Genomic DNA, 27,412 nt, shown 5'->3' with positions numbered 1-27,412 from the left:
ATAAAACCTCGATTGCACCATAACATTTAAATGATTGTGTATTAACTTTAACTAATATTGCTAGATATCATTTTCACTCATATATACATATATGTCTGTTTACATAGTGTTTGTCCGCTCTCATGTTTTTCATGTGGACCAATGACTTTCCTCTTCCGGGTCGACACAAAGTTCACCTGTGCCGCACAGAGCCAGGACTGTCTGCAAAGGTCAGTCATCTTATCTGCCGCTAACCTTTCCCCTCTCCTGTTTTCTCGTGCACTTGAATTGGGTTTGCGTGTCTGTGCCTGTGTGAGGATGCTTTTGACTCATAACGTCCCGTTCCCAGTCAGAACAGAAGTGAGCTAGCTGCCGGCTAGCGTGCTAGCATGTAGCTCCCGTTAGCTTCCATCGCCCGCTATGGTCTGCAGCGAGAGAGGAGACAATAAAGATAAAGAAACAAACAAACACCACATCTGCTCCAACACTGTTCGTGCTTCAGTTTCTGCTAATGACACAGCTGAGGGAAGATGTTTTCGTATGGAAACGACTCATTTAAAAGATGACGATTAATGTGTTATTTATGACTTAAATGAGATTTACGAGTTAACCTAAACGTCACGTTAAACTCCTTACTCAGGTTTATTTTTTATAATTATAGAAGTAATAATAATGATCTAAAATCAGAGACAGTTCAACAGGATGTGAGCCGATGTTTTTGGACCGTGTTTTGCTGACGTGGTAGTTTTTTTTTTTTTAATAACAGTGTATAGTGATTTGTCCTCAATCTGAGGCTCTGTCCTCTCTTTATGTTATTTGATCCACTCATAAATGTCCTCTCCTGTTTAACCGTGAGTCTGTAAGCTGCATTCCTGCTGTCCAACTCATTGTCTTTTGTGAAATGGCTACTGCAACACTGGAACTTCCCTTTGGGATTAATAAAGTACTATGTAGGCTTATCCATCTCTCTTTGTTAATCCTGTTTGCTCTATAAACACAATTATTGTGCAATGTAAAGATGTCAGCTTGGACTTTTTGATGGACATTTTATTTATACATTTACATTTTTAATAGATTAATAGATCAACCAATTGAGCTGAACTGTGTCCATATATTTTGTCATTTGAAGGTATTGATATTACAGTTGCAACAAATGCTTCTTTCCTTTATTATTTTAATTCGCACAGAACCTTTTGGATTAATCTTTTAGTCTTTCAGTTATTCAATACAGTCTCACAGAGCTAAAACTTAACTTTTCAGATGTCTTGCTTTGTTAGACCAAAATAAAATACCAAAAACAGGACCTTTCTGACCTTTGAACTTTCAACATAATTTCTGCAGATGTGCCTGTATACTGTGCCTGCCACTCGTTCCATGTACAGTGTACATGCTTGCATCTTACACTTGGCTGTTATGTGCTGGATTATCTTGGGGCCATATTTGCACAGCCTGCACCTGGAGCTCTGCATGATGTGGTAGACCCCAGTCTACTGTTCTTGTACTTAGATCCTGTTGCTGTGCTGCCGTAGTGCCTCTGTGCTGTCAATTTGGTACATACTCTACAGAAGTTTGACCTTGACATGATTAAGTCATAATGGCTCTCCAGGGCCAGAATATGTGTTGCCTAATTTGACCTGCTGCACAAATTATGAAAAAGTATCTAACCTCCCCTCTGTCTCTGTGCTCCTCATTTGTCTCGCATGTTCTCCAGGAGGGGTGCTGTCTATCCTGTTGAGCTCCTCCTGGTGTGTGCACCATGGCGAGCCTTCTACGCATTGTCGCGGCCAGCTGCTCAGCCCCTGTGTTCAGCGGGGTTTCCAGTGTGAAGTTGCAGAGTGGCCGAGGTATCAGATCCTCGTGTTTACGCTTTTTCAGGACCCATCAAGCTCTTGGAAGATGTGCTAGTCCAGGTAAGAGGCTCTAAATGCCTTGTTTATTACTGTAATTCTCCATGGCGATTATAATTAAAAGCTGACAGCTATAATTACAGTGTGTATATTTACATTTGATGCAAAAGGATTAGATACAAACTTGATCTCAGCACGTACATAATCACATTTCCCATGACACAGCTCCTATTTTTTAGATGAATGTCACACAAGCAACAGCTAGCAGATTTACTGCTTCTTTAGAGCATGATGGCCTTGTAAAATACGACGTAGGCAGGATGAACCAAGTTTTATGTCAGCAAATGTAGTATGTAGTCTCTAACCTGGGTGTGTTCTTTATAGACCTAGTGCGATGTGCATAAATATGTGATACACTACAGTCTGCATGAATGTAGAAGTCAGTACTTACTCAGTCAGAACATTCATTCATCAGTCATCTGTAGATTCTGTGTACTTTCTCATGTACTTGTGTATCTGGTTCATGGCAGGTCCTAACTACTCATTACATAAACACAGAGGTGATGTTTTTACAAAAATAGTAGTACTCAGCATCAAAAGGGATGGACAGGTTTGCCCTTTGTTCTTTGTTTCCCTTGGCAACTAGCGAAACAAACCACTCTCACTGCAATATAATTATATTATACAGCAGTGCTCATTCATTCATTTTATTTTTCCTTAGCCTCTTTTCTTTTTAAGGAATAATTGTGACAAATAAGTTAATCCACTATTCAGACACAATCAAGATATAGTAAGTCAAATTGAAAAGTGGATGTCCTTTAACCGTATACAACAGCTTCTCTTATAACCTTTTTCTTTCTCTACATTTCAGTGTTGCTACTTTCATTTGCCCTCACCTGGCCCTGAGCCCTCAGTCTAGACCTAGTAGTACAGTAGTTGACACGTATTTAGTTCTCCTGATTCCAGCTTGGCAGCATTTATTATGGAGACACAAATGTCAGATTATAGGTCCACAGACAAACAGCAGAGATGGACACACATTCATATACTGAAGATGTACTTATGTTTAGGCCTCTAGGAAGCCTACAGACACACGGTGTAGGCTGAGGCAGAGTGTTAGTGTGAGACTGGATATGTGAACTACTGAGTGACACTGCTACGTGAACATACTGTGGTTAGAGCTCCCTTACACAACATACATTACTATATGTTCTGGAGATGTCTGAATATAGGCTTAGCAGATGCTTTCCAACTTAGGAAAGTCAAACTTCTAATGGAATTCTGGAATAATATCACCTGAGTACTTAAAAATCTAAAACTCCTGTTATTTTCAGACTGTTTTTTTTTTGTCATAGTCTTACTTATTCAGTCTTTGACACTCATTAGTCTCCCGTCTTTCTTGTTATCTTTACTAGTGTAATTTTAACTTTAGTCTCTGCTCTTGTGTTGTCACACACATGCTGTAACAGTACAGCTTTCTGAATTTAAATTGAGAACTACATCAGCCTGTATCTTACTTTCTCTTTTTTTAATATAAATGGTATTGATCTGCATATAATATGTCTTCTACTTCTTATCTAGAACTCTAACTTGTGAGAGAAAAAAATATTAATTCATAAAATAGTTGCTGTAATCTATTCAATAGAAAAACCTCTGTAGTATCTTGTGTCTTGTTTGTGTCATGTACCACGGCAAGATCCATTTTTCTTCCGTCCTGATACCTTGTCTTTGTCTTTGTCTCTGCCTCTCCTGTTCAGGTATTCCATACAAACAACTCACAGTCGGTGTTCCCAAAGAAATTTTCCAGAACGAACGTCGTGTGGCACTGTCTCCTGCTGGTGTCCAAGCACTTATCAAGCAGGGCTTTAATGTCATTGTGGAGTCTGGAGCTGGAGAGCCTTCAAAGTTCCCCGATGAGCAGTACGCCCAGGCTGGAGCAACAATCAAAGAAGTTAAAGATGTTTTGGCATCTGATGTGGTGGTTAAGGTATGATTTAAGTGAGAAGAGGGACGAGCTAGACATTATTAGCTATTATTTAATATATGACCAAAGCTATTTAAGGGGAGGATAGGATTAGGATGCAAAACAAGCAGAAGAGGTGACTGGACAAAGTTAAAAAACACTGCATGCAGTTAAAACTGTCAGAAACCATCCCGTCTTAACTGAGGTAATGAGCTATAATGGAAGGAAGAGGGGAAAAAGAAGAGACAGATTGGGCCAGTCAGTGCTTTGAAGACGGTCGGAGCGTCTGGTGTCTGGTGCTCATTTTGCCGTGCCGGGAAGAGCGAAAATGACTGAGCATGGGAATATGAGGAAGAAATCAGAGTTCCTAGGCCAAAACAACAATTAACTGTTAAGTTTGCTTTCACCATAGCCATAGTGGACGAGGTAGAAAAAGGGGGAGGGAAGAGAAGCAAAGAACGTGAAAAGCAGCTTAATGTTTCTGGAGGTTTTTCTTTTACCAAACTTGTCCTTCTGTAAATGAATAAAAGACAAAGTCTTAAGCCAAGGCTAAAGATTCATGTACTTGATAAGCCCTAGGTGGAGAAAATAAGAAAAGACTTGTTTTTCGATAGTTGAATTTGTTTTCACAAGTGCTAGTTAACTATGTAGATTTACTTGAGTACTGTGCTCCAGTAAAAGTTTGAGGTACTTCTCTTGAGTTTTTCCATTTTGTTACAGCTCAGAGGGAAATATAATACATTATATATAATATTTTATTTATATATATATATATTTATATTTATATTTATATTTATGTATTCCAAATTAGACATCACTATAAATGTTCTTCGCTGTTTTCACCTTCAGCATTTTTAGAACAAATCTAGATTAGACCTTACACTTATACTTATACTGTACACTTTTATTTGTTTACACACAATTCCAGACTAAACATATATTGTCTTTTTTTTTTTTGTTTGTTTGTTTGTTTATTTATTACCCCTTTTATCGGATCTTTCCTAACTGAATTTTTCTGCTTCTAGGTACGGGCTCCCACTTTCAACCCAGCCCTGGGTGTCCATGAGGTGGAGATGATGAAGGAGGCAGCCACTTTAATCAGCTTCATCTACCCAGCTCAGTACCCTGAGCTGATGGATATGTTATCCCAGAAGAAAGCCACCGTCCTGGCTATGGACCAGGTTCCCCGAGTCACCATCGCCCAGGGTTTTGATGCACTGAGCTCCATGGCAAACATTGCAGGGTGGGTACTGGATGTCTTTAAGAGAGACCTTTTTTTGCAAGTTTACAGATTGTGACAATTGACCTTTTTAAAGAGCTTTAGTTGTTTACTAGTCACAACATGAACCAGTAAACCATTTTATGACAGTTGAAAACATAAAACACATACTGCACATGCTCTTTGTAGATGTTTTTTGCTAATTCACAGCAGGCACAGATGATCAAACCTTTATTTAGAAATCTCTAAAATAATTGATTTCCTCTGTCATTTCAGGTACAAAGCAGTTGTGCTGGCAGCTAACAGCTTTGGTCGCTTTTTCACCGGTCAAATCACAGCAGCTGGAAAAGTCCCACCTGCAAAGGTGTGTAGTTTTTCTGTTTTTCTGCATTTGTTTTAACTTAAGTTTTACTCTGAATGTTTCTATGCCAGTTTTGACTTTTACCAGGCTGTTAGGGAATCACATGAACACATCGTGTGTGGTCTTTGAACAGGTTCTGATCATTGGAGGTGGTGTAGCTGGCTTGGCAGCAGCTGGTTCTGCCAGGGCCATGGGAGCCATTGTCAGAGGATTTGATACCAGGTTTGAGTCTGATATGTCTAAATTGCAAAATTACAATTGCATGTTTTGTTCTTGTTTTAGACTTCTAATCATCTAATACGGGCAGTTTTGTTAACTTAGAAAGGATTGACAACTGTAGTGGCAGCCTCTGATGTACTTTCCAGCTCTAAAACTACTGCTGCTATCCGACCAGAAGGGGGCACTGCAATACACAAAACTCTATGCATATAACAATTTAAAGTTTATGGCAGTTGTGAATGCACTCAAACAGAGGGCAGAACACTGACTAAGAAATCATTATTCCCTGTCTTTCAGAGCTGCAGCTTTGGAGCAGTTCAAATCTCTGGGTGCAGAGCCGCTAGAGGTGAACATTAAGGAGTCAGGAGAGGGTCAGGGAGGCTACGCCAAGGAAATGTCTAAGGAGTTCTTAGAGGCAGAGATGAAGCTGTTTGCCAAACAGTGTCAGGATGTGGATATTGTCATCAGCACTGCTCTTATCCCTGGTATGCACAGAAGCAAAGATTTGCATGCATCATAAACACACACCATAAATGAAAAAGGTGAAAGGTGCATTTCCAAAGCAGTCCTCTAAATCAAGGCTTTGTAAACATAGCTCTGTTTGCTCTGGTCCTGGAATATCTGGTATATAAGAGACATGTGAGACATACAGCCTGGCCAGGTGGACAGAGAACTTCGAAATAAAAAAGGATTAGTCACATAATGTTGAACATTAAAAATAACTTTACTGGAATGTACCAGACATGTTTTACAGCTTCACATTTCTTCCATTGCTCTATGGGTCTGAACTGTTTTTGTACATAGTCTAGCCACACAGTAAGCTCAGCTGTGATGTCAGTGTGAGTCACTTGGGTGACTCATTCTCAACATAGAATTTAGTCTATTTAAAAAAAAAGACTTAACATTTCTATTTTCTACCTTAATTTAAATGTGTCAAGATCTAACAGATTGAAACATGGTTTTCAGTTTACCATTGAGTCTTTGATGTAACATTCCAGGTAAGCGAGCACCCATCTTGATCACCAAACCAATGGTAGAGAGCATGAAAGATGGGTCTGTGGTGGTGGACTTAGCGGCTGAGGCTGGAGGAAACATTGAGACCACAGTACCTGGAGAGCTGTCAGTACACAAGGTCAGTGCTCATGTTTACATATGTCCAAAGCCATCTTCCATCTTCCATTACAATCTTTTTTACTTTGTTGTTTTTTTGTTTTTTTTGTTTTTTTTAAGGGAGTAACCCATATCGGCTACACAGACCTGCCCAGCCGTTTGCCAACGCAGTCCAGCACTCTGTACTCCAACAACATCACTAAACTGTTGCGAGCAATCAGCCCTGACAAAGACAACTTCTATTTCGATGTCAAGGACACGTTTGACTACGGAACCATGGATCACGTTGTCAGAGGAAGTATTGTCATGCAGGTATGAGGTCGTTCTAGTACTGTTTCTAGCAGCAGAATGAACATGTGTACAGTATGTTGAGACACAGATGATAAGCTGATAAACATGTTGCAGAACATAAGGAAACAGCGAATTGACCTTGTAGGTGCTTGCCATCGTCACTAGATGTCAGCCTAACAGCACATTGTTCTTGTCTTACTGTCTTTACGACATCTGTACATCCTTCTGTACATCATTTTCCTCAAATGATATTGTAATAACAACCAGTCGAAAAGGTCACTGGCAACAGACACAGTGTTTAGACCTCTTCACTTTGCACAATTTAGTGTGTTATATATTTAATCTCAAAATGGATAAAATTGACATTTTTGCACATCAGTGTACAGTAAGTGGGACATAGTGATAAAGTGGAAACATGTCTCTAGAAAGGTTTTCATATGAGCTGCATGTTCTCCCCCTCTTTAAGGCGCCTTTGTCTATTTACACGGCACTTCAAAACGCTGCCATAAAGGCGTTCCAGTGTGCGTTTTACACAATTAACTGGCACCCTGGCTTTAGCGGTGTAATGTGACGTATAACACACAAGTCTGATATATGGCGGTTTTAAAACAATGCTGGTGAATGAACCGTCATGTGCTTTTTCTAGTTTTGGGCATTTTAGAAATGATTTGCTCTCAAAACACGTTTAATGCACGTCAGGTACAACGTGATCATAAACTGCTATGGTCACAGATTCAGTTTACTGCTGCACTGTGTGGCCCAGTGACAGCTGGGACAGGCTCCAGCACTCTCCTTAAGAAAACAAGCTTTTAGGTGTGCCCATCACCCCCTCAGCGGCAGAGATAGAGATCGAGATACTGGTCAGAGTTAAGAGACTGAAGATTGAGACAATGCTTGTGGAGAGACCTGTAGATGGCTGTGCTATTTTGTATCGTTACATCATATATATCATCATTATTCCTCTCCATGATCAAACATTTGTCCTGAATGAAGAACGAAGATATACTAGTGTGGTGACATGTTTGCATGTGAGCCACCTACTAACAGAACAAACATGTTGTAAAAGTCTGAGGAAACATAAGCTTGTTCTATCATTTGGAAATGGTTTATAACAAATAAGCTTTTCTTTCTATGCATTTTTGTTGGTGTTTACGTAACTGTGAAGATTTAACTTTCACTTTTTCATTATGGGTTATTGAGTTTAGATTGTTGGGCAAAAATGGCAATTTTATGAATTTAGAGATCAAATCACACTTAATAAATAAGTATGACAAATAAGAGTTTGAACCTGAATCTTACAGATGATCTAAAAGTACAATACTATCTACTGGATAAAATACTAGATACTGAAAAAGATAAATATTGGTTTCAGATTTTTTTTTTAAAAGATATTTTCAAACTTTGCTGAGTTTTTAAAGTAAACAAACAGATTGTAGTAGTGTGTTGTAGTAATTTGATCCATATCTAATCACAATAATGGTGACATATCTTATAAATGATGCTGAAATGCAGATCTCACTTTACTCTACCTACAGATCATTAGTTTGCTTGCTTTGATCTTGACAGCAGAGTCTAATATTTCACAGGTTTCTATGTGCAACTGATGTCATTGTAGACAATCAGGTAATCAGATCAGGGAATATAAGCAAAGTTCAAATCAGCTCTTAATAAATATAATGTTATATTGTTGGGATAACCAACAGTGACTCTCGTGCAAAACGTTTGTGACCTCTTCTTTCTTCTTTGTAGATTACTGCGATCCGAGCCATTAATATGACAGTTAGGGAAAATTGATTGAATTTTCTGTTCTGCTCTTTTTCCGCCTTTCTACTTTTCCCATTATAACAGTCTCTGTCTATTTATTGTAATTTGTAGAATGGAAAGAACCTGTTCCCCGCTCCTCAGCCTAACAATTTGCCAACAGCAGCACCTCCCAAGTCCAAGACTGTCCAGGAACTGGAGGCACAGAAGGCTTCACAGATTTCCCCCTTCAAGGCCACACTCACCACTGCCAGCATGTACACTGGAGGTTAGTTGTACTGGGTGACTGTGCCAACACGTTTTAGATTTTCTGGTCAATTAGAGAAAGTCATGTCCAAATCTATGATAAGTGTTCATTTCAAGTTCGTTCTCTTAAATGACCTAATTGAGGGAGGTTGAGGGCTGCCATAAGGTGAAGGACAGGTTAATAATCAGCTTTTCAGATCACTGCAGGAATGTGCACAGGAGGCAAGAAGTGACAGAAGCAGATTACAAGCACACACACACACACACAGACACCCTGTTAGTGTCAGGAAGTGTGCATTGTAAAAACAGTGTCACACTGAGTGTTTGTTTGAAGTAGTGCTGGAGTGAGTGGTTCCCATGGTGCCACATAGCTCTGTGTGTAAGCGCACCACATGCAGTTAATGTGGTTCACACATTGTTTAGGTTCTGGCGTTTCCTACTTAACACCATCACACAGCTACTGATGGGAGCTGCACTTTTTTAAAGGGTGAGAACTTAGTGCTTAGTTAGTGGTGGTCACAGGTTTATTACCCTGCTTTGCATTCATGTTAATCATTTTTGATTGATTGTCCTAAACATAAACAATTTATAGCTATGAGAGTTTGTCGGGTAAACATTATATGTTAAATGGGAACAGTCTCATATATGCAACCAGACATAATTCACTGATATCTACACATATCAGGGTAAATAATACTACATTTACAAAGTGTATATTTACTATAGTATACTATATCAGCATATATTTACACTAAGGGGATGAAAGATGGATGGAAAAGTGAAAACAACATGATTTTGCTTCTTAGTGTTCAGTTACTTTTATTCAGTCTTTCCTTTTTTGTAAAATATCACAGTTTCAGGCCTCACTGAATATACTCACCTTATAGACATATCTGTATTACAAAAGGTTGCACTACACAAAAGGTTTCTATGCCCAAATGTCGAAAAAATCTAAAAAGCCTCAGTAAATGGCAAAGTAAAGCTGATCTGTGGAATTGAAAATTAGCATTTAACTTGTGTTACATATACATTTTATTCTAGTTAATTTTTATTTTCATGTGTTTTTTTTGGTGTTGTAGTTGTTGTTATGATGATTCAATATGATAATTAATCCCCCGAGGAGGAACCGGGAATAGAACCACTGACTTTACAGTTTAAGGTCATTGTGGTTAACCAGCTGGGCCACTTGATTAAACCTAACCTGTCTTTAAATGTCACTGTACAGTAACATCACATTTCTTTAACTTGGTGTCTCTCTGTGACAGGCTTAGCCACCTTGTTGGGTCTGGGTTTGTCAGCTCCTAACGCTGCCTTCACTCAGATGGTCACCACCTTTGGTCTGGCTGGCATCGTTGGATACCACACAGTGTGGGGGGTTACTCCTGCTCTACATTCTCCACTCATGTCGGTCACCAACGCCATCTCAGGTTAGATGTGTTGAGTGTGTCTTTCTCTGACTGCATATTGGCTTTATTTGAAAAGTAAAGTCATTTTCCAACCTTTAGTGTAACGGACGAGCTACAGGTTTAAGGTAGACCTGAACCTGTGATTTGAAATCTATGTAGCAGAAAATTGTCACATCAACTATGTTTTAGAAGAAAGCATAAAAAATTAATACATATTATAAACAAACCTAGTTTAAAAGTCAAACCATGTCACGTGTCAGTCCAGCAGGTCTTTGGAACCACGCTGCTGTTCTTCCTTTCAGGCCACATGAAAACTTTAAAGATTGTGTCCTTTTTGTCAGCTACAGCTTAACACAGAGGGGTTAAGAGGTTAGAGAAGTAACTGCCTGTGTGTGTTCTGATTGCTTTGATCACTCCTAAGACCCACAGTGGTGTAGGAAGTAACACACCATCTGGGATTTTGGAGGGTCAGGGAAGTCTTCTGCTTGTTTACCCGTGCACACAGCCGAACATCAGGCCTCAGTTGCAGAGCTCAGCAGTTAAAAACTATTAGACAGTTTTTCTTTTAAAACTTTATTAGTAAAACTGGGTTTGTCTAAGAAGCTCGCAGACATCGCAGCTGAATATCACAAATTTGAGTTCACTTGGAGTTTACACCTCTCTCGTCTTCATAACATCTGCCCTCTGTCTGTCCTCTTCTCCTTTTTTCTCCCTTTCCTCCCTGTCCAGGTATTTTTCACATACTTGGCGTGGCCTTCTTACCTTTTTTTATTATTTCTGTCACTGACTGCGGTTATGGAAACAGTGAGACCAGCAGAATTCTGTTGTTGGCAGGAATTAAAAAGACACACACAGACACACACACACACACACACACACACAGACATTAGGGAATCATATTGGAATTTATAGTTTGAATGAGATACAATTATATTCTTCACTGGGAGATTATAGTGTTACAACCAGTGGTGACTGTGACTGGTGGGTCATCTTAAATTCTTCAGACGCTGGTTTCAGACCAACTGGCTCATTGAGGAACGTCTCTATATCTGGTGTCTGTTAGAAAAGCTTTAATCTACTTGAGAGCCCTGATTCACTGTTACACTGTCTGTACCCTGGTACCTACTGTTTGTCACAGAGACATCCCTACAGCACACTGGCCCACCCAATGACCCGTACATACTGGATTGTGTGTGTGTATGTATGTGTGTGTGTCTGCCCAGTGATGCCTACTGACTGTCTGGCTAATCTGTTGTGGTGGCAGCTTCACTTTTGATCTCCACTCTAACTGTGTAACGGTATCTTTTCTTTTTTTCTTTTTACTAAAAATGATTTGATACTGACTTGACTTTTACATGTCCCCTTGTCAATTGTAAATGATGAGATTCAGCTTGTTGAGTAAGATTGAGTAAGGTGACGGATGGGAACATATAACACAGCATGTTGGCTGTTTCAGTCATTTTATAATGATCTTTGCTTGTAGCTAATTTTCCTAACTAATGGTCAGTTTATTTTGAATTTGTGCTATTTGTGCAACAGTTTCAACATGTTTCTTCCGGTACGGCTTGAACAAAAGATTTTCCATAAACAACAAATCTGCAACTTCCTTATTTGTGACTCGCCGACACAGACTGGTGACAGCAGGTGTATGCACAGACGTCAGCAGTTGCATTTGCAGACATCAGATGTAGGAACACATATTAAACTGGACCAGATCTGATTGGGGAAAAAAAATCCAATTTGGTTTGTTCACACTTGCTTAAGAACATGAGATTTTACTAGGAAAACATGGTTCATTAACAAACTGTAAGGGTTATTGGTGGAATCCTGACACTGACACAAGTCTGTTTTGTGCTAGAAAGCAAAGTACACATGTTTAGAAACCTTGCTTCTTCTTCTTCAAGTCCCTCCTTTATTTGCTGTATGAAAGCTCATCACAATGCCTGTTCCCTGTTGTAGTCGTCTCTCTTGTAACAGTGGAAATTTCAAATTATCTTGTTTACATAGTAGTAGTTGTGAAATAATGTTTGGCACTGGCATCTGTTTAGGAAGTTATTTTGAATTAAAAAAAAAAAAAAATGGAGACTAGCGAGAAAAGGTGGGTCACTACGATGGCCTCATTTGACCACACAAGTCAATCAAACTAGTTACTTTGAACCCAGACACACATGCACACACAAACCTCTTGCTATTGAGCTATTATAAATTGCACACAAACAAGTGCGTGTGAATGCAAGCTGGAAGGGTGTGTGGGTCCTATTGCATCGTAAGTCAATGTGCCTGTAAGTCATTACAGGACTGATGTTATCAAGCTTTCCTGAGCTTGTTTTCGTAAACACACACACACTCTCTTTTTCCTTCTCCTTTTTTAAATCTTTCAATCTTTTTCCAATCTAAGAAGTAAACACATTTTCTGAGCTCGAGAAGACACCTATAAGTTGTCTATAGGAGTAATAGTTGAACAGACAATCATTGTTAAGATATGCTCCTTTAAATCTTTAAATTCATGTTCTGGTGACATCCTTGTGTTTGCAGCATCTTCACCAAAGTTTTTAGTGGCCGGTTTTTCTATGTAGACGTTGGTGAATACCAAAATGTCTGTGTTCTGCAGGTCTGACAGCTGTGGGTGGTCTGTCCCTGATGGGAGGCAGCTACATCCCAACATCTACTGCTGAGACACTGGCTGTGCTTGCTGCGTTCATCTCCTCGGTCAACATTGCTGGTAAGTCACCCGTACATAGATCTTACAGGGATCCCGGCCAGTTACAGTAACCTTTGCCCATTAAAATATCAACTTTGGTTGAAGATTGACGTGTTTTATATTGATTGTACAATAACATGCCCTCGACCAAGTTTCGCAGCTGCCTTCTTTAACCACCTGCTCATAGTTGGTGGCTCTGGCTCAGACCACACACATTCATTCCTGCCATTACCCTAATAATTGCCCTTATAATGACAAAGTGTTCCTGGCGTCATTATAATACTCATCACTCTCTAATAGTCCTGGGAAACACAGTGTGCCTCCAGGGCTGAACCATGAATTAGTTTTTATTTCTCCTATTAGCTCAAAGCTAGACACCTGGGGAGTCTTTGGTACAAACAAATCAATAGTTAATTGGCATAATAGATTGGTTCAGCTCTGTGTCTGTGTATTTGTTAAGGCAACACCAAAAGATATTATTATTATGTATGTTTTGTGTGTGAGAGATGCAGGACAGCACAAGTTCAAATGCAAAACTATGAATCCTGTCAGATAGCATGAGCCCTTTAGGTTTTGTGTCATTACTAAATCCCTTTGATTTACCCTACCCACCTGTTTGACTGTAGCCTGTTTTCCCCTCTTTGTCTTTATAGTCAAAAGATATGAGAATAAATTGGGAAACATCTGCATCTGTTAAATATGTTGAGCTAAACATATTCTGTCTGCTAATCTGCAAGATGTACATGCTCTCCTTTGAGAGACCACAGATGTTTAAAAAAATAATAGCATATTTATGTCCATTTATCTTTTGTCTTCCTTCATTCATACAGTACACATTGCATCATACATTAGTATAATCCACACATTTGTGTGGATTGAGAATTTTTTAGACTAGTGTCAGTAAAGGTAATAATAAATTAAAAACCTTTGTTTACATTCATTTCAACTACAAATATGAATAGCTAGTTGTGATTTCATATGGACTCATGACTTGGACAATGTTGCTGATTTTCTTCAGTTTTACATTTTCTGCCAGCAGACCTGTTCTGGGAAAAATAACCAAAAGAAATGAAGGATACTGGCCTTGCCTTGTTTAAATATATGGAAATTCCTGCATATTAATAAATTGACTCAGCTTGGTGTGCAATAATAGTAGTCTGATTATTACGTGCTTTAACTAGGACAGTCTAAGACTTAAAAAAACGCCTAAAATTACCTGAGCTGGAAAGAAACAGGTGCTAGCCTCCGATTCACCCCTGTATATGTGGGTGCATGTGGGTGCACGTTGCTAGGATCATACCAAAGGGAAAAAGGGAGACTTAGACATGGTAATGTGATCTCTGCCTGTAAAGCAGTGAGACACTGTCTGGTCCCGGTTTGACACTTTTGAGGTTTTCTACTTGAAATATTTACACCGACATAAAGTAGACTCATTAAATTCCTAACATTGGTTATTGGGCTTGGCAGCAGTTTTTAGCAACTGTTGTCTTAAAATAGATTTTATTTTCCATGTACTTCAGGTGCCTGGACTCCCTTTCTTAACAACTTACGTTTGTTACCATCTTGCTACTTTTCATTAAGGCTTTTTGCTCACTATTGATCTTTTGATTCTGCATAGTAGTCTTTAACTCTGATCACGTGTCACTGTATGAACAGGTGTATTCACTCTTTCTGTCTCTCACCCAGGTGGTTTCCTGGTGACTAAGAAGATGTTGGACATGTTCAAGCGTCCCACTGATCCACCCGAGTACAGCTACCTCTATCTGCTCCCTAGTGGTGTCTTCGTTGGAGGCTATGCCGCTGCTCTGCATGCTGGATACAACATTGAACAGGTCTGAGAGGATGTTTATGCCACATCCAGGTGTTTAGCTTGGGTTGGATGTCTACCCTCCTACAGAAACCTTTTTCTTTGTCCTTCAGAATTGGTGTAAAACAGCCCCTGACTATTTAAAAGTCAGCTAGTCATCTTGCAGATGGATTCTTTGTTTGCCCAGATGTTGTGCAGGAACTTCCAAGTAAATTATTTGGCCTTTTTTCCTATCCTGTGGTCCCTCAATCAATAACCCCTTTTTTCCCCTTCTCTCTTCCTGACCAGATGATGTACTTGGGCTCAGGACTGTGTTGTGTCGGTGCCCTGGCTGGCCTTTCCAACCAGACCACAGCTCGTGTGGGTAATGCTTTGGGTATGATGGGAGTCGCAGGTGGGCTCGCTGCCACTCTGGGCATCCTTAAACCGAGTCCTGAGCTCCTAGCACAGATGAGTGCAGCGATGGCTGTAGGTGGCACTGCTGGTGAGTCTGTGTGTTTTTACATCAAAAGAATGAGCAGACAAGCTCTAATATTTGAAGAGGTGTGTTGCAGCAGATGGAAAGTCTCTTGAGTCTATAAATTAGTGTACATGGATTTTGCTCTGCGTGCGTTTATGTGTGCATGTATTCCAAGCTTGGCCAGATTAAGCAGCAGGTGTGCTGAGTCCAGAGACTCCCTGTGATGTTTACATCAAACATAATATGACTAACTCGCCGCCAGACCGAGGAGGTCTGTCAAAATGGTCGGCATCGTGTATTACTCACTTTCTCGCTCTCTTTCTGAACAGTTTAATCATTTAAATGCTAACTGTTCCAGTAACAAAGCTGAAGCATAGACTAAACTATCCACACAGACAATAACGCTCTTTTCCAGATACAGCTATGTTGTGAGGCTTCCTGCACAACACACACACATGCAATACACACATACAATTGACCTACTCACAAACATGGAATTTTCCCCTCACAGGCTTCATCAGCAGCACCTGGCTCCTCAGATGAACCCACTTCCAAGTACTCATCAGAATGTGTGCCTGCACATGCTTATGTTTTGCATGTTAATTGTGTGTGTGTCAGGATCACTGCACTGTATTTATATGTAATTCCTCCCTCTGTCTTGTTTTCTGTCTATCTCTAGGTCTGGCCATTGCTAAGAAGATCCAGATTACTGACTTGCCGCAGCTGGTGGCTGCCTTCCACAGCTTGGTGGGGCTGGCTGCCGTGCTCACCTGTGTGGCTGAATACATGATCGAGTACCCTCACTTTGCCACAGATCCTGCAGCCAACCTCACTAAGATAATTGCATATCTCGGCACCTACATCGGTGGCATCACTTTCAGCGGCTCTTTGGTGGCGTACGGAAAGCTGCAAGGTGAGCGAAGCATATATAGTGTATATAGTTAAATATTCTTCGGAAAGCAAACATTTACACTTCCCTGATGCGGATGCTGTGTCAGCCTGACTGCACTGTAGTTATCAAATCAAGATCAGATCTAACACTTGGGGCCCGCTGCTGCCTACTGTGAAGGGAAAAGAAAAATAAGAGTTGATCAGGTTCATGTGCTGGCACCAGTCCTGGAAGCCACACTGTAATTTGGTTGCACGTGTTTCATAATAGCAAATTATGCATGAACATGACGCTCCGCTAATAACAAGTCTCAAGTGGTGGCAGCTGAAGGAGAAATTCAAGTGATAATCGCTATGTGAAATCCACCCTTTTGATTATTCCTGTCTATGAGAAGTTCACAGCTCAATGACAATTACGTGGGTTTGTTTGCAGTTATTAGTGGTGTTTTTTTATTCCTAACTTAGAACATTTTCTCTTTTATCACTTCATTCTACTCCCTCTATCCATACACATAGGTCTGCTGAACAGTGCTCCTCTCATGCTCCCTGCTCGTCATGCCCTGAACGCCAGTCTTATGGCTGCTAGTGTCGGTGGGATAATTCCCTACATGCTGGATCCCAGCTACACCACAGGCCTCACCTGTCTTGGATCTGTCTCTGCTCTCTCCGCTGTCATGGTACGCCCTGTGTGTGTCTGTGGTTTGGTTGACTGAGCATGTGATAATGTTGTCAAAAGAAAAGGCATAATAAACTGAAAAAAGGCCGGATAGATAGCAGTCATTGTGACAAATTTTTAAAAACGACCTGGTTCCTTCTCGTGTTTTAATCATATTATTGGGCCCATAAGTCACTCCTGACATATGGGCCTTGAAGCTGTAGATATTTTCTCCTTTCTAGCAGTAAATAGTAAATTTGTTGCAATTCGATCTCTTACAAGTAGTTACGCCAGCAACTCAATGAGAATTTATGTTAGATGCTTAGTTAAGGAACTTTGGATGTAAACCATTATTTATTTGTAATTTTATATATTGTCCTCAAAAATAATCTAATATTATGGCCATATGTGATGGTAATCTACAATTCCGATTGTGCATAATGTAAATCTACTATGATCTGTTTGGTGCACACACCAATAATGAAAGAAAGAAAAATATATATACACAGTGACATAGAAGCTCTGCATTTTGCTTGCTTTGCATATTTATATGACATTATTAAGAAAATCAGCAACTGGAGTCAATCCCAGGAAAAATATTGTAGTGCATCCCTGGAGAAGTTAGGTGGATATCTTCTCAGTGTAAAATAGCAGCATTTGACTTCTAATCTTCTTTTAAAGTAATGTATTGTCTACTGTGTGTGTGCATGCGTGTTCGTGTGTTTGTTAGTTCACTTGCTCCTAAAAAATAAATCCATGATGTGCACCTGTGGAAAGGAAAAATCAGGACTCACTCCTGGATGGATCTTGTTGATGCTTTGTTAACTACAGTTGGCCCTTGTTAAACAAAAACTGCACACATGATAGGGGCAGAGGAAAAGGTTGATCTGATTGTGAAAAATGTATCTCAAACTGCAAAATCGTTTGCTGAGAAATGGTGGGGTGTCTCTTAAAGAGACGGTAGAGGGAGAATTTGTTGAAGTCTTGTTCTATTTCCTCTCCTTCATGTATCACTTCTCTTCTTTATAGCTCGTACCCACATTTGGTGTGGCTTTAATCAGTTTACTGCCGTCAATACAATTTCTGTTTTCGTCTGGTCTACTTCAGGGCGTAACCTTGACAGCAGCTATTGGAGGCGCTGACATGCCAGTGGTAATCACCGTACTGAACAGTTACTCCGGCTGGGCCCTGTGTGCTGAGGGTTTTCTGCTCAATAACAATCTGCTGACCATTGTCGGAGCTCTTATCGGGTCGTCTGGAGCCATTCTCTCGTATATTATGTGTGTGGTGAGTAGAGCAGATTGAGACTTCAAAGAAAACATTCACTGAAATCATGCTGGCTTGAATTGTTCAAATCCTGTAGTGTTTGAAGAATCTGCACACATTGTTTCATGTGAGCGTTCCACTCCTGTCCACTAGGGGGGTCTCAAACTTTACCATTATAGCAAGATAGCAGAGCCCTTGTTGTGCATAAAATCATGAAAGTGTGTTGTGTTTTTTTTAGAAAGTTTGCCTTTCAAATTTCTTCTGTTGCCACAGTTATCTGTAAACAATCAGTGATGTGGTAATCATAAAAAAATGAAAAGATAAATATCTCTCCCCTCTCTCAGGCTATGAACCGTTCACTTGCTAATGTGATCTTGGGAGGTTACGGCACATCTTCCACTGGTACAGGAAAGCCTATGGAAATCACAGGGACACACACAGAGGTTAATATAGATCAGACTGTTGACATGATTAAAGAGGCCCAGAACATAATCATCACTCCAGGTAAGATACACACACACACACACACACCTAGAAACACTTGTGCATGAGTGGAAAAAAAACATGGTGCTTTTTGACTTTACCAGCCGCCTTTTTTTTTTTTTTTTTTTTTTTTTTTTTTTTTTTTTTTTCAGCATTAGAAAAGTGTGTGTTCTGTTTATTTAACCTTTTTTCACCCATGTTACGTCACCATTTGGCTAGGCTAATTGACAAGTCATGGTAGAATGGCCGCACACACACACACACACACACACGCAGGTTTCTGTGTGGTCGTCAGTCCACGGTAAATAGACATTCTACAGTGCAGCGTATACATGCAAGGTCAAGGGAAAATTAGATGGAATGAGGGTATGTTGAGTTTTTGTTGACAATTCAAATACTACGTTCAAAATTGGCTTCTAGTTCCTTTTGTAAGCTTAGAGTGTGGATTCCTATCTTTGTTCCAGCTACATAGAATTTCTTCATTTCAATAAGTGTTCAATATTTAACTGCACATCCGAAACCTCCCTGTTACAATTCTGTCTTAAAGTCATTGTGTGTCCCAATGATATTTCAGGCCTCTTGCCAGATTGTTGTGAACCAGTCACTGTTCCAAAGAGTTATTTTACTCACGTGGGTACATGTAAACACAGACTAAAGGCATCCAGCCTGTAAATTGGTGATTCCAGGCACAGCGCTGAGTGCCTATATACAAAAACTAACTCTTCAGAGGAAACCACTGCAATTTACAAGAATTGCTAAATTAAAATGGTCACATGGTTGAGAAGTGAATACAAGTGAAAAAGAAGTGCTAAAAGCAGCTGAAACCAAAAACAGGCTGAAGACATGTCGAGTTAGGACTGTGAGAAACAAAAGAAATAAAATAAAAAATATCTTTAAAATAGTTTGCGAGCAACACAAAATGAAACAAATAATAAAGTGACAGATGTTTCTTTGAAAGCCAGTGCAGATATGAGGAGAAAAAACGTTTAATCAAATCATAATGGAAACCGGTTTAGGGATTTCACAAAGAATTTATATCTGAACATAAAAATCCAAATCATATTTGTTCTTGCTGCAGTTTTGAACTTTTTCACAGATGTTTGTTTCTGCAGTTGCAAAGCATTTAGAAAAGTTGTTGCGGTTGTACAGACTTAACATATACATAAAAAACACCTAAAAATTATATGTATATGATCAGAATTTCACATTATTTTCTCCGTCAGTAGTCAGGCTAGCTTTATTACTCAGCACCAACATTCACTCAGTCCCCTTGTTTCCATTTTGACCATTCTCCTTAATTGAAGCCGTCACAGTCACTTTGCCTGATTGACATCTGTAGAAACAGTTAAGACTTGGCCTGATAAACATAAGTGTTTTTCTGGCTTCGTCTGGCCCATCTCTACATGGTCTGGGTTCACTTGTTTTTCTTACGGGAGCAACTCCTGAGGGAATATTAGAGGCACTAGGAACGAATGAATTGTGATGGATTGGAAAAAGTCAAAAACCATTTAAAGGTTGTTTCTTGTTTTGACAAGGGTAGTAAACACTACCGGACCGTTTGACGTGTGCTTGTTTGTGTGATGGTGTGATTTAAAATCAAGTGCCACACATTAGCATTATTGAACATGAAAGAAGTCGCAGGCCCAGTGCAGCCTATCAAAATTTAAAAGCAGGTAACTTTTAGAACCAGTTGAGAAACCTCTCTAGGATTGCTCAGTGTTACAGTTACAGTGCTTAAACACTCTTAACACAGACCTCAGCACGGAGCCAGCATCAAGAAAACACACAATTCTTTGGTTATTTCCCAACCTTAAATCACTTCTAATGGAATCCTTTTGAAGCTTGTTCATGTGTTTAGTAATAAGGTGCTTAACCTGCTCAGACAGGACACATGTTGTATGTTGTTCCATTCTCACAGTAGCAAAAACTTAATCATTAAACATATTAAAGTTACAGTCGTGGGGTTCTGGGGGGTAACCGAGGGGTGGGGGGGGGTCTCTGTGCAGGGTCAGCTGCAGGATAAAGTTTTCCTCGGGGCCAACTCAGGAGCAGAGAAGGGCCAGAGGGGGCCAGGGAGACCTTCCACGAAAAATCTGATTGGCTTCACCTGGTGCCCCACTAATGGGTCAGAAGGAATTAGGTCCCGGGCTTATGATTATGATTATGATTATGATTATATAGAAGCCTTTTAGCAAATTGAACTGATGCTAATTAGGTAAATAACAATAAATAAGACCTAAATATTATTAAGGTTTTTTAGAAATTCTTAGTTGTAGCATTATTTTTTGTCACACTGCAATTTACTGGGGTTTACTTGCCGTTTGCAACTGCACATACATAATTGTGTCTGGGGCGGGGGTCATGTCCTTATTTCCTGAGAACATGGCTTTAGATTTTAGTGTAATACTTTTTTAACAGGTTTGTGTTTTGTAAATAGGCTTCTGACTGTGGCTGCCCGAGCCGAAAATGAGTCAGTCATTGCTAAAACAACAGTTTGAAACTCTGTCATCCAGTTTAACGCTGATTTCTTCTGACACCACCACAACACTGTCGATCAAACTGCTTCCCCCTAGGTTCTTATTGCACTCTCATTAAATAAGCATATCTCTTCTCAGACTCGTCTGCGTGGTGATGGAACTGCAAACACATCTTGTTTTTGGATACAGTAAAGTCAAACATTGTTTGAACATTGTAGTGATTGGGACAGTTCACAATGAGGTCAAGATGTGTCCCAGAACCACTTGCACAAGACCTCGTGTTGTGACGTTTGTACCAGCACAGGGGTCTTTGTTTCAAACTCCTTGGACAGGAAGGTCATGACAAACATTGTGTTTTCTCCTCTTGGATGTAATATCTCTTATCTGTTGCTTTGTCTTTCAGGTTATGGGCTGTGTGCTGCAAAGGCCCAGTACCCCATTGCTGAACTGGTGAAGATCCTAGGAGATGCTGGGAAGAAAGTCAGGTAAAGGAGTCATAAAATCTACCTAAATGTAAATTAATAATGTATTTCAATCAGATTGTTTAATTAAAAGAAACTCCAGTAACTTGTGTCTTCATTATGAAAAAGGCGCTATAAGGCATGTCTATAAATTTATATATATACATATATGGATACTGCAGATGGATACAGTGTGTAGAGATGTACATAGATATTTAGACAGTGTAATTTAAGGAGGAAATTAAATTATGTTTTATTGAATACAATATGTAAAGTGTACCCTTTACGGAAGAGAGAGACCTGTGTGCGAAGAAAGAATGAGAAAAAGGAAATACAAAAGAGAGGAAGGACAAGGTACAGCGGAAGCTTGTGTAATTGTCCTGCCTCAGTCGTTTGATCCTGGCTGTTGCAGCTGCTGCTACTTAGAGCATTTGTACTTGATTAGAGGAAAGTGGGTGGTCAGAGAAAAGGAGAAAAAACCTCCTTCACCCCGATCTCTTGCTGTTTCTTTTCTGTTTTCTCTGTTTTGTATCCCGACACTTGTTTTCTTACTCTTATATCAGCCTTTATAATCCCTCTACAACTCTGCCTCAGTTTTAACAAATTAAAAACAGTTTTCCGCTCTTTGGACACTACAATATTAACATCATGAAGTTCAGAACACAGTCAACAAGACCAAAAGACTCTGTCTTCCCAATGTCCCAATGACTGTATGGGATACACAGAGTGCAGACATTGACTTTTTCAGTCAGCAGCCACAGTCACTAATGGATCCCAGAACCGACAGGCCATCTGCACTCTAAATCTGCCTAAACTCACTGAACAAATAGGAAATAAATCTCCAAATGATAGTCGTTCACATGGCAGAGCTGCTGTGTGAGTACAGAGAGCCAGCCACCAGAATTCAGTGGCTGGTGTTAATTTCCTACCCTGATTACATGACATGGCTAATTGAGCTTGAGAGCTATGCACTGTATACCCAGTCTCTTTCTCTCTAACTCACTCAGACTCACACACTCACACACACTCAACAAATAATACATGATGGAGAACTGAAAGCTGACTACAATCACATGTCTCAGCTCCGCTTGTCCAAGATATCCATCTTATTGTCTCTTCCTTTTCTGAACCCCATTTATTTTGGTCCCTCACTAACCACCTCTGACATCTCACTCCTTTTTTTACGTACTTCACTCAGACTCAAAAAAAGAGATTGTCTTAATCAAAGAGGAGGGACTGTGTTAAAATATATTTATTAAAAGTCTGTGTTTTGTTCCCATAGGTTTGGTATTCACCCAGTGGCTGGTCGTATGCCTGGTCAGCTCAACGTGCTGTTGGCTGAAGCTGGTGTGCCATATGATATTGTACTGGAAATGGAGGAGATTAACGAGGATTTCCCTGGTAAGATCAATCTCTTTTCACCTGCCTACATAGCTGACAATAAGAAGTTAACTTGCCAATGAAGAATCACGTTTAACCTTTTACAGTTGGCATTGCAAAATGTGGAGTTAATGAAATCGTTATTGATTACTTTCTTTGCCTGCTGCCAGTTTTCTTATCAAATTGTTGGCAGCTAATAAGTGTTTTTCCCAAAATGTCAAACTGCTGCGTTAAATAGTTTTTGGTTCAAGGATGAAGGATAATGTAACTCACATTCTGACAAACCTCAATAGAATACTAGCAACCAAATCTAAATGAAATCTCACCAACTATTCCGCTGATAAAAAACATTGAAATTGACATTTTTTCGGTTTGACAGTAACATGAAAACCACTTGTTGCAGAGTACTTGCAACACTCAGCAATTAATTTTTCCAGCGTTTTTACTAAAAGTTAAATTTGTTGCACATGGTCACATTAATTTCCATCATGCCAGAGTTTCTACCATTCACAATTTTCTCCTAAAAACCTTCTGGGAATATTGATCCCATCATGTCCAGATGTGTCATGCCTCATCTCTGAGTAAATGAGCTGTGTATGAAGTCATATCTTCAATCGTCAAAAACAGGATTCACATTTTTGTGCTAAAAATAATCAGTGATTGTTGGCATTGATATTTTAGGACATGACACACGTTTGACAAAATCAAACTGCGACAAAACCCAAATGTAAAATGTTTTGTTCTGTTCCTTCCAGAGACTGACCTGGTCCTGGTGATCGGTGCTAATGACACAGTGAACTCTGCTTCCCAGGAAGACCCTAACTCTATCATTGCTGGTATGCCTGTTCTGGAGGTCTGGAAGTCTAAGCAGGTGAGACATCTGGTACATGAATGTGTGCTGTTGAAGTTGTCAGGCTGTCCTGAACCCCAACTAGACAAAGATGAACGGAAGATTTCACAGCTTTTTAACGCCACAACTAAATGTTGGAATCCACTCTTGCAGAGGGGCCTCCATTTGAAGATGCCTCAAACTTAAAGAAAAGCATACCCGCACTCGCACAAGGAAATGCACACTCAGACTCACACACACAGACACAGATTGTTACAGTTCCAGGTGCAGTCCCATCCTGGACCCATTAGTGGTGACTGTGTCCCTGTGGGATGACGACATTCAGAGTATTGTGCTGGCACCACTCCGAGATCTGGGATTTATACAGTGCTCCCGCTAGTTTCCACACACTTTCCCCTAGAGAAATCAAAGGACATTGTATTTAACCACACACATGCACACAGAGACACAGGTGCACAGTTAAAAAACAAAGAACGAAACATTCGCATTAACAGTTAAATGTTGACAAAATTGGGTGAGAATTGCCGTGGAAGCTTAGTATTTAATGTTAAACAATACTTTGACTTATTGTTGACTTGTGCTCAAGTCAAACAAAGAAAGCTTTATTCAATACGCTGTCGAAACCCAACAGTGAAGGTTTTCAGGATTTAAATTAACGAGGTTTATACTAGCATTAAATTGATTGACACACAGTAGTGAAATGAAATGAAATCAGGTTTGTTAAATATGTTAATACGCCGGCTGTTTGTAACATTTAAGCCCAGATGGAATTCAGGCCCACTGACAAGTCACTATTAGATCCCAGCTGTAGGGGAAAAGAAATCAATCAATTGACTTTATTTCTAGTTCCAAGGTCAGGCAGAGGTTGGTTGCTGAGAAGAAGAAAATGTCAGGCTGATGGAAATGTTCTGGTTTTACTTTAGAAAAGTTTGGGTCGTTTGCACGGATTTTGCATCAGCCTGAAATTAGTTTGAAAAACCTCTTTTTCGGTATCAGTCGCCTCTAATCACGGGGGCTAATGAGTGTGTAACTATATCTCATCCCATCCAGGTGATTGTGATGAAACGTTCCCTGGGCGTGGGATACGCAGCTGTTGACAACCCCATCTTCTACAAACCCAACACCGCAATGTTGCTAGGAGACGCCAAGAAGACTTGTGATGCTCTGCAAGCCAAGGTCCGCGAGTCCCTGAACCAGTAAAGGATCCAGGCTCTGCTGCAAATAGGAAACTCCACTCAAAGCACACATGGGCAAGGAAAGTAACAGACAACGAAGCAAGGTTTTTCACATGCAAATAGAAAAGTATTTTAGCACTCAGATCATTTTTATGTGCTGTGAGTGAAACAATTGACAGAGATGATCATTAAGGTTTGCCCAACCCTTCCTATGATCTATAAATAAAAGAAGGATTGTAGTAAAAAAAACTGCTCCCACTGTGGTGAAGTACTTAAACACACTGTATGTCTTCCTACTTAATACTTCTTTTATTTATAGATACGTTAGGAAGCCAGCTTCAATATGTGTGTGTGCTCCGTAACCCTAGGAACTGGGTGTTTTCCAACACCTATAAAATATTAAAATAAAACAATCAAAAGCGTAGAGGCAGTGAAAATATTAGCTATGTTAAATTGGACTGTTAGGTTGCTGTTTTAGGACGTAGTCGATAGATAAAGATGATTTTAAATGAGTTGGAATGAACAAAAGTAGAGAAGAAAAAAGTGAAAGACGTGTGACTAACATTTTCCACACTATGAAGAGTTGCTCACCTCTTTAGGGAGATAATGTGATGTTCCCTTTGATAGCTTTCTTTGCTCGGAGACTTGCGTTACACCCAGTGTTTTCTCCTCTCACTCTTTTGAAACTTTCTTTTTGTGCAGAAGTGAAAAGGGAAAAAAAAAAAGCAGAATAGTGCAACATTTTTGTAGTTTGTTCAGTTGAACTTTTTTACTATATTGAGAGGTTTTTGTATTCAGTCAAAAAATTTACATGAACCCAGAAACGCAATATGTCACAATATCTGCTTCTTTTTTTTTTTTTTTTCTTTTAATTTTTTTTGCCCTTGTGTCTTCACACATGCACTCACACATGGATCAAAAACAATTACAAATCCATTCAAACTTTGTCTGCTGAGCATTTGTTTGCACTAAACCAAAAGGATGTGACCTTTAATTGGGACCACTGCTGCTCCGTAATGCTGCTATTACAGGACAGCAAATAAACACTCCTCCAAACAAACTCTCTCGTAGCTCTGGTGGCTGAATGGATTTGATGTTTTTGAAAAAGGCCCTGTCCCATCATCCTAAGTGGTTCAGTTATTACAGTACATGTGATGTTTTAGCCTTTGGCCTTTCGAGGTATAGTTTTCATTTCAGTGAATGTGGCTCATCTACTGTAATGTGTCCACATTATTGCTCTAGAGGGAAATGAAGTACCACTGCTTGTAAAGTAGGGCCAGATGTTAACCTGACTGTTGTGTAGTGTGTCTAAAACAACAATGCACTTATTGAATTTATCGCCACATTTCAGAAGACATGAATGGTTTATAATTGAGTATTTCTAAATTGACATGGCTCCTTTTTCCATTCGTTATGTTCAACATGAGACACAAACACAAACTTGTGCCAAGCTGCCCCCTTTTACGCCTGATCTAGAAAGAGTCTGTGCCACAAATTCAGATGATTTGCCTTGTGTATAACCACGAGAAATTCACCAAAGTGACACACAACACGACAAAATAAAATAACTGTAGCTCCCACTCTACACCTGAACTAAGAATCAGTCTATATTCATTAATTTATTACTTCCTTTTTTAAGGTGAGGGTATGATTTTATTTTGGTAAATGGTTTGAGGTAATAGCTAATGAGGTGACTGGTCCCCAGTGTTTGACTTGAAAAAGTACTGTATTTAGTTATTATAATTTCATCCTGGGACCTGATACATTTACCACGACAACTCTCCTACCTCTCCTTAAAATGACCAACAGATCTTCGTGGGACCTTCATTGGACCAATCACCTTTGATTTAATCCTCCACCGGATGTGTAAGGGACCAGTCATTTTCCATCCACACTCCAGTGACCTCTCACACATCCTAAACCTCACCAATGACATTCTGTGTTGTGTTCATGTTGATCTCTAACCACCAGACCTCAGTTTGCTGGCAAGTTTACTGTATTTTGTGCAAGTGTAGATCTGCAGATGTCGTATGTGCTCATGACGGATTATTGATATGTCAGTTTACACAAGCGAGTGCAGTCTTTAGGAACTATTAGACTGATTTGTCTGCTTAATATTTGTAGACTGGTGCCATTTGTGAAGTATTAATCAAATTAAAGTAGATGGAAAATTTGGATAATTTTACAGACAATGCCCTGAATTCCCTTCTTCTTTCTCATTCTTCTTAAGGAGAGTATTTTTGTAAAGAGACATCATATTTGTGCAGAGCAACAATGTGGTTTTGAAGTTGTACAAACATTTCAGTGGACCATGATAGGGAGATGAAATGTACTGTGAATGTGTTTTTCCCATCTTTTGTTTATCATGGCACATTTTCACTCCTAATAAACCTGTATTTACACTAGA

The 27,412-nt window shown here is 39.6% G+C and overlaps 1 protein-coding gene across 2 annotated transcripts; it reads left to right on the top strand.

Annotated features, from left to right (window-relative positions):
• The first annotated feature begins 142 nt into the window (after nucleotides 1-142).
• On the top strand, nucleotides 143-27,412 carry LOC113148108 (NAD(P) transhydrogenase, mitochondrial-like). Of its 2 annotated transcripts, XM_026339601.1 has the most exons (22): nucleotides 143-209; nucleotides 1,691-1,889; nucleotides 3,584-3,813; nucleotides 4,815-5,032; nucleotides 5,285-5,372; nucleotides 5,503-5,591; nucleotides 5,886-6,073; nucleotides 6,587-6,720; nucleotides 6,819-7,010; nucleotides 8,865-9,018; nucleotides 10,262-10,423; nucleotides 13,014-13,124; nucleotides 14,790-14,935; nucleotides 15,199-15,394; nucleotides 16,050-16,283; nucleotides 16,775-16,935; nucleotides 18,021-18,200; nucleotides 18,524-18,683; nucleotides 21,543-21,624; nucleotides 22,883-23,001; nucleotides 23,736-23,851; nucleotides 24,881-25,030. In XM_026339601.1, exons 2-22 carry the CDS (start codon nucleotides 1,736-1,738, stop codon nucleotides 25,028-25,030), a joined length of 3,264 nt encoding a protein of 1,087 aa, XP_026195386.1. In that variant the 5' UTR covers nucleotides 143-209; nucleotides 1,691-1,735. The 2 variants fall into 2 exon arrangements, with proteins under 2 accessions (XP_026195386.1, XP_026195387.1); XM_026339602.1 differs by lacking the exon at nucleotides 143-209 and having other exon boundaries at nucleotides 1,736-1,889; nucleotides 24,881-27,412.

This window comes from Anabas testudineus, chromosome 22 (genome assembly GCF_900324465.2).
Source record: "Anabas testudineus chromosome 22, fAnaTes1.2, whole genome shotgun sequence".
Taxonomy (NCBI): domain Eukaryota; kingdom Metazoa; phylum Chordata; class Actinopteri; order Anabantiformes; family Anabantidae; genus Anabas; species Anabas testudineus.
Note: the sequence above shows the minus strand (reverse complement) of the source record. Positions and strands in the feature narration are given on the sequence as shown.

Excerpts from the sequence above, each read along its gene's own strand:
- LOC113148108 (XM_026339602.1), top strand. The coding sequence starts at position 1,736 with ATGGCGAGCCTTCTACGCATTGTCGCGGCCAGCTGCTCAGCCCCTGTG. Across the intron at positions 10,424-13,013 it reads GGTCACCAACGCCATCTCAG|GTCTGACAGCTGTGGGTGGT; the intron begins GTTAGATGTGTT and ends TGTGTTCTGCAG. Across the intron at positions 16,936-18,020 it reads CTGCTCTCTCCGCTGTCATG|GGCGTAACCTTGACAGCAGC; the intron begins GTACGCCCTGTG and ends GGTCTACTTCAG.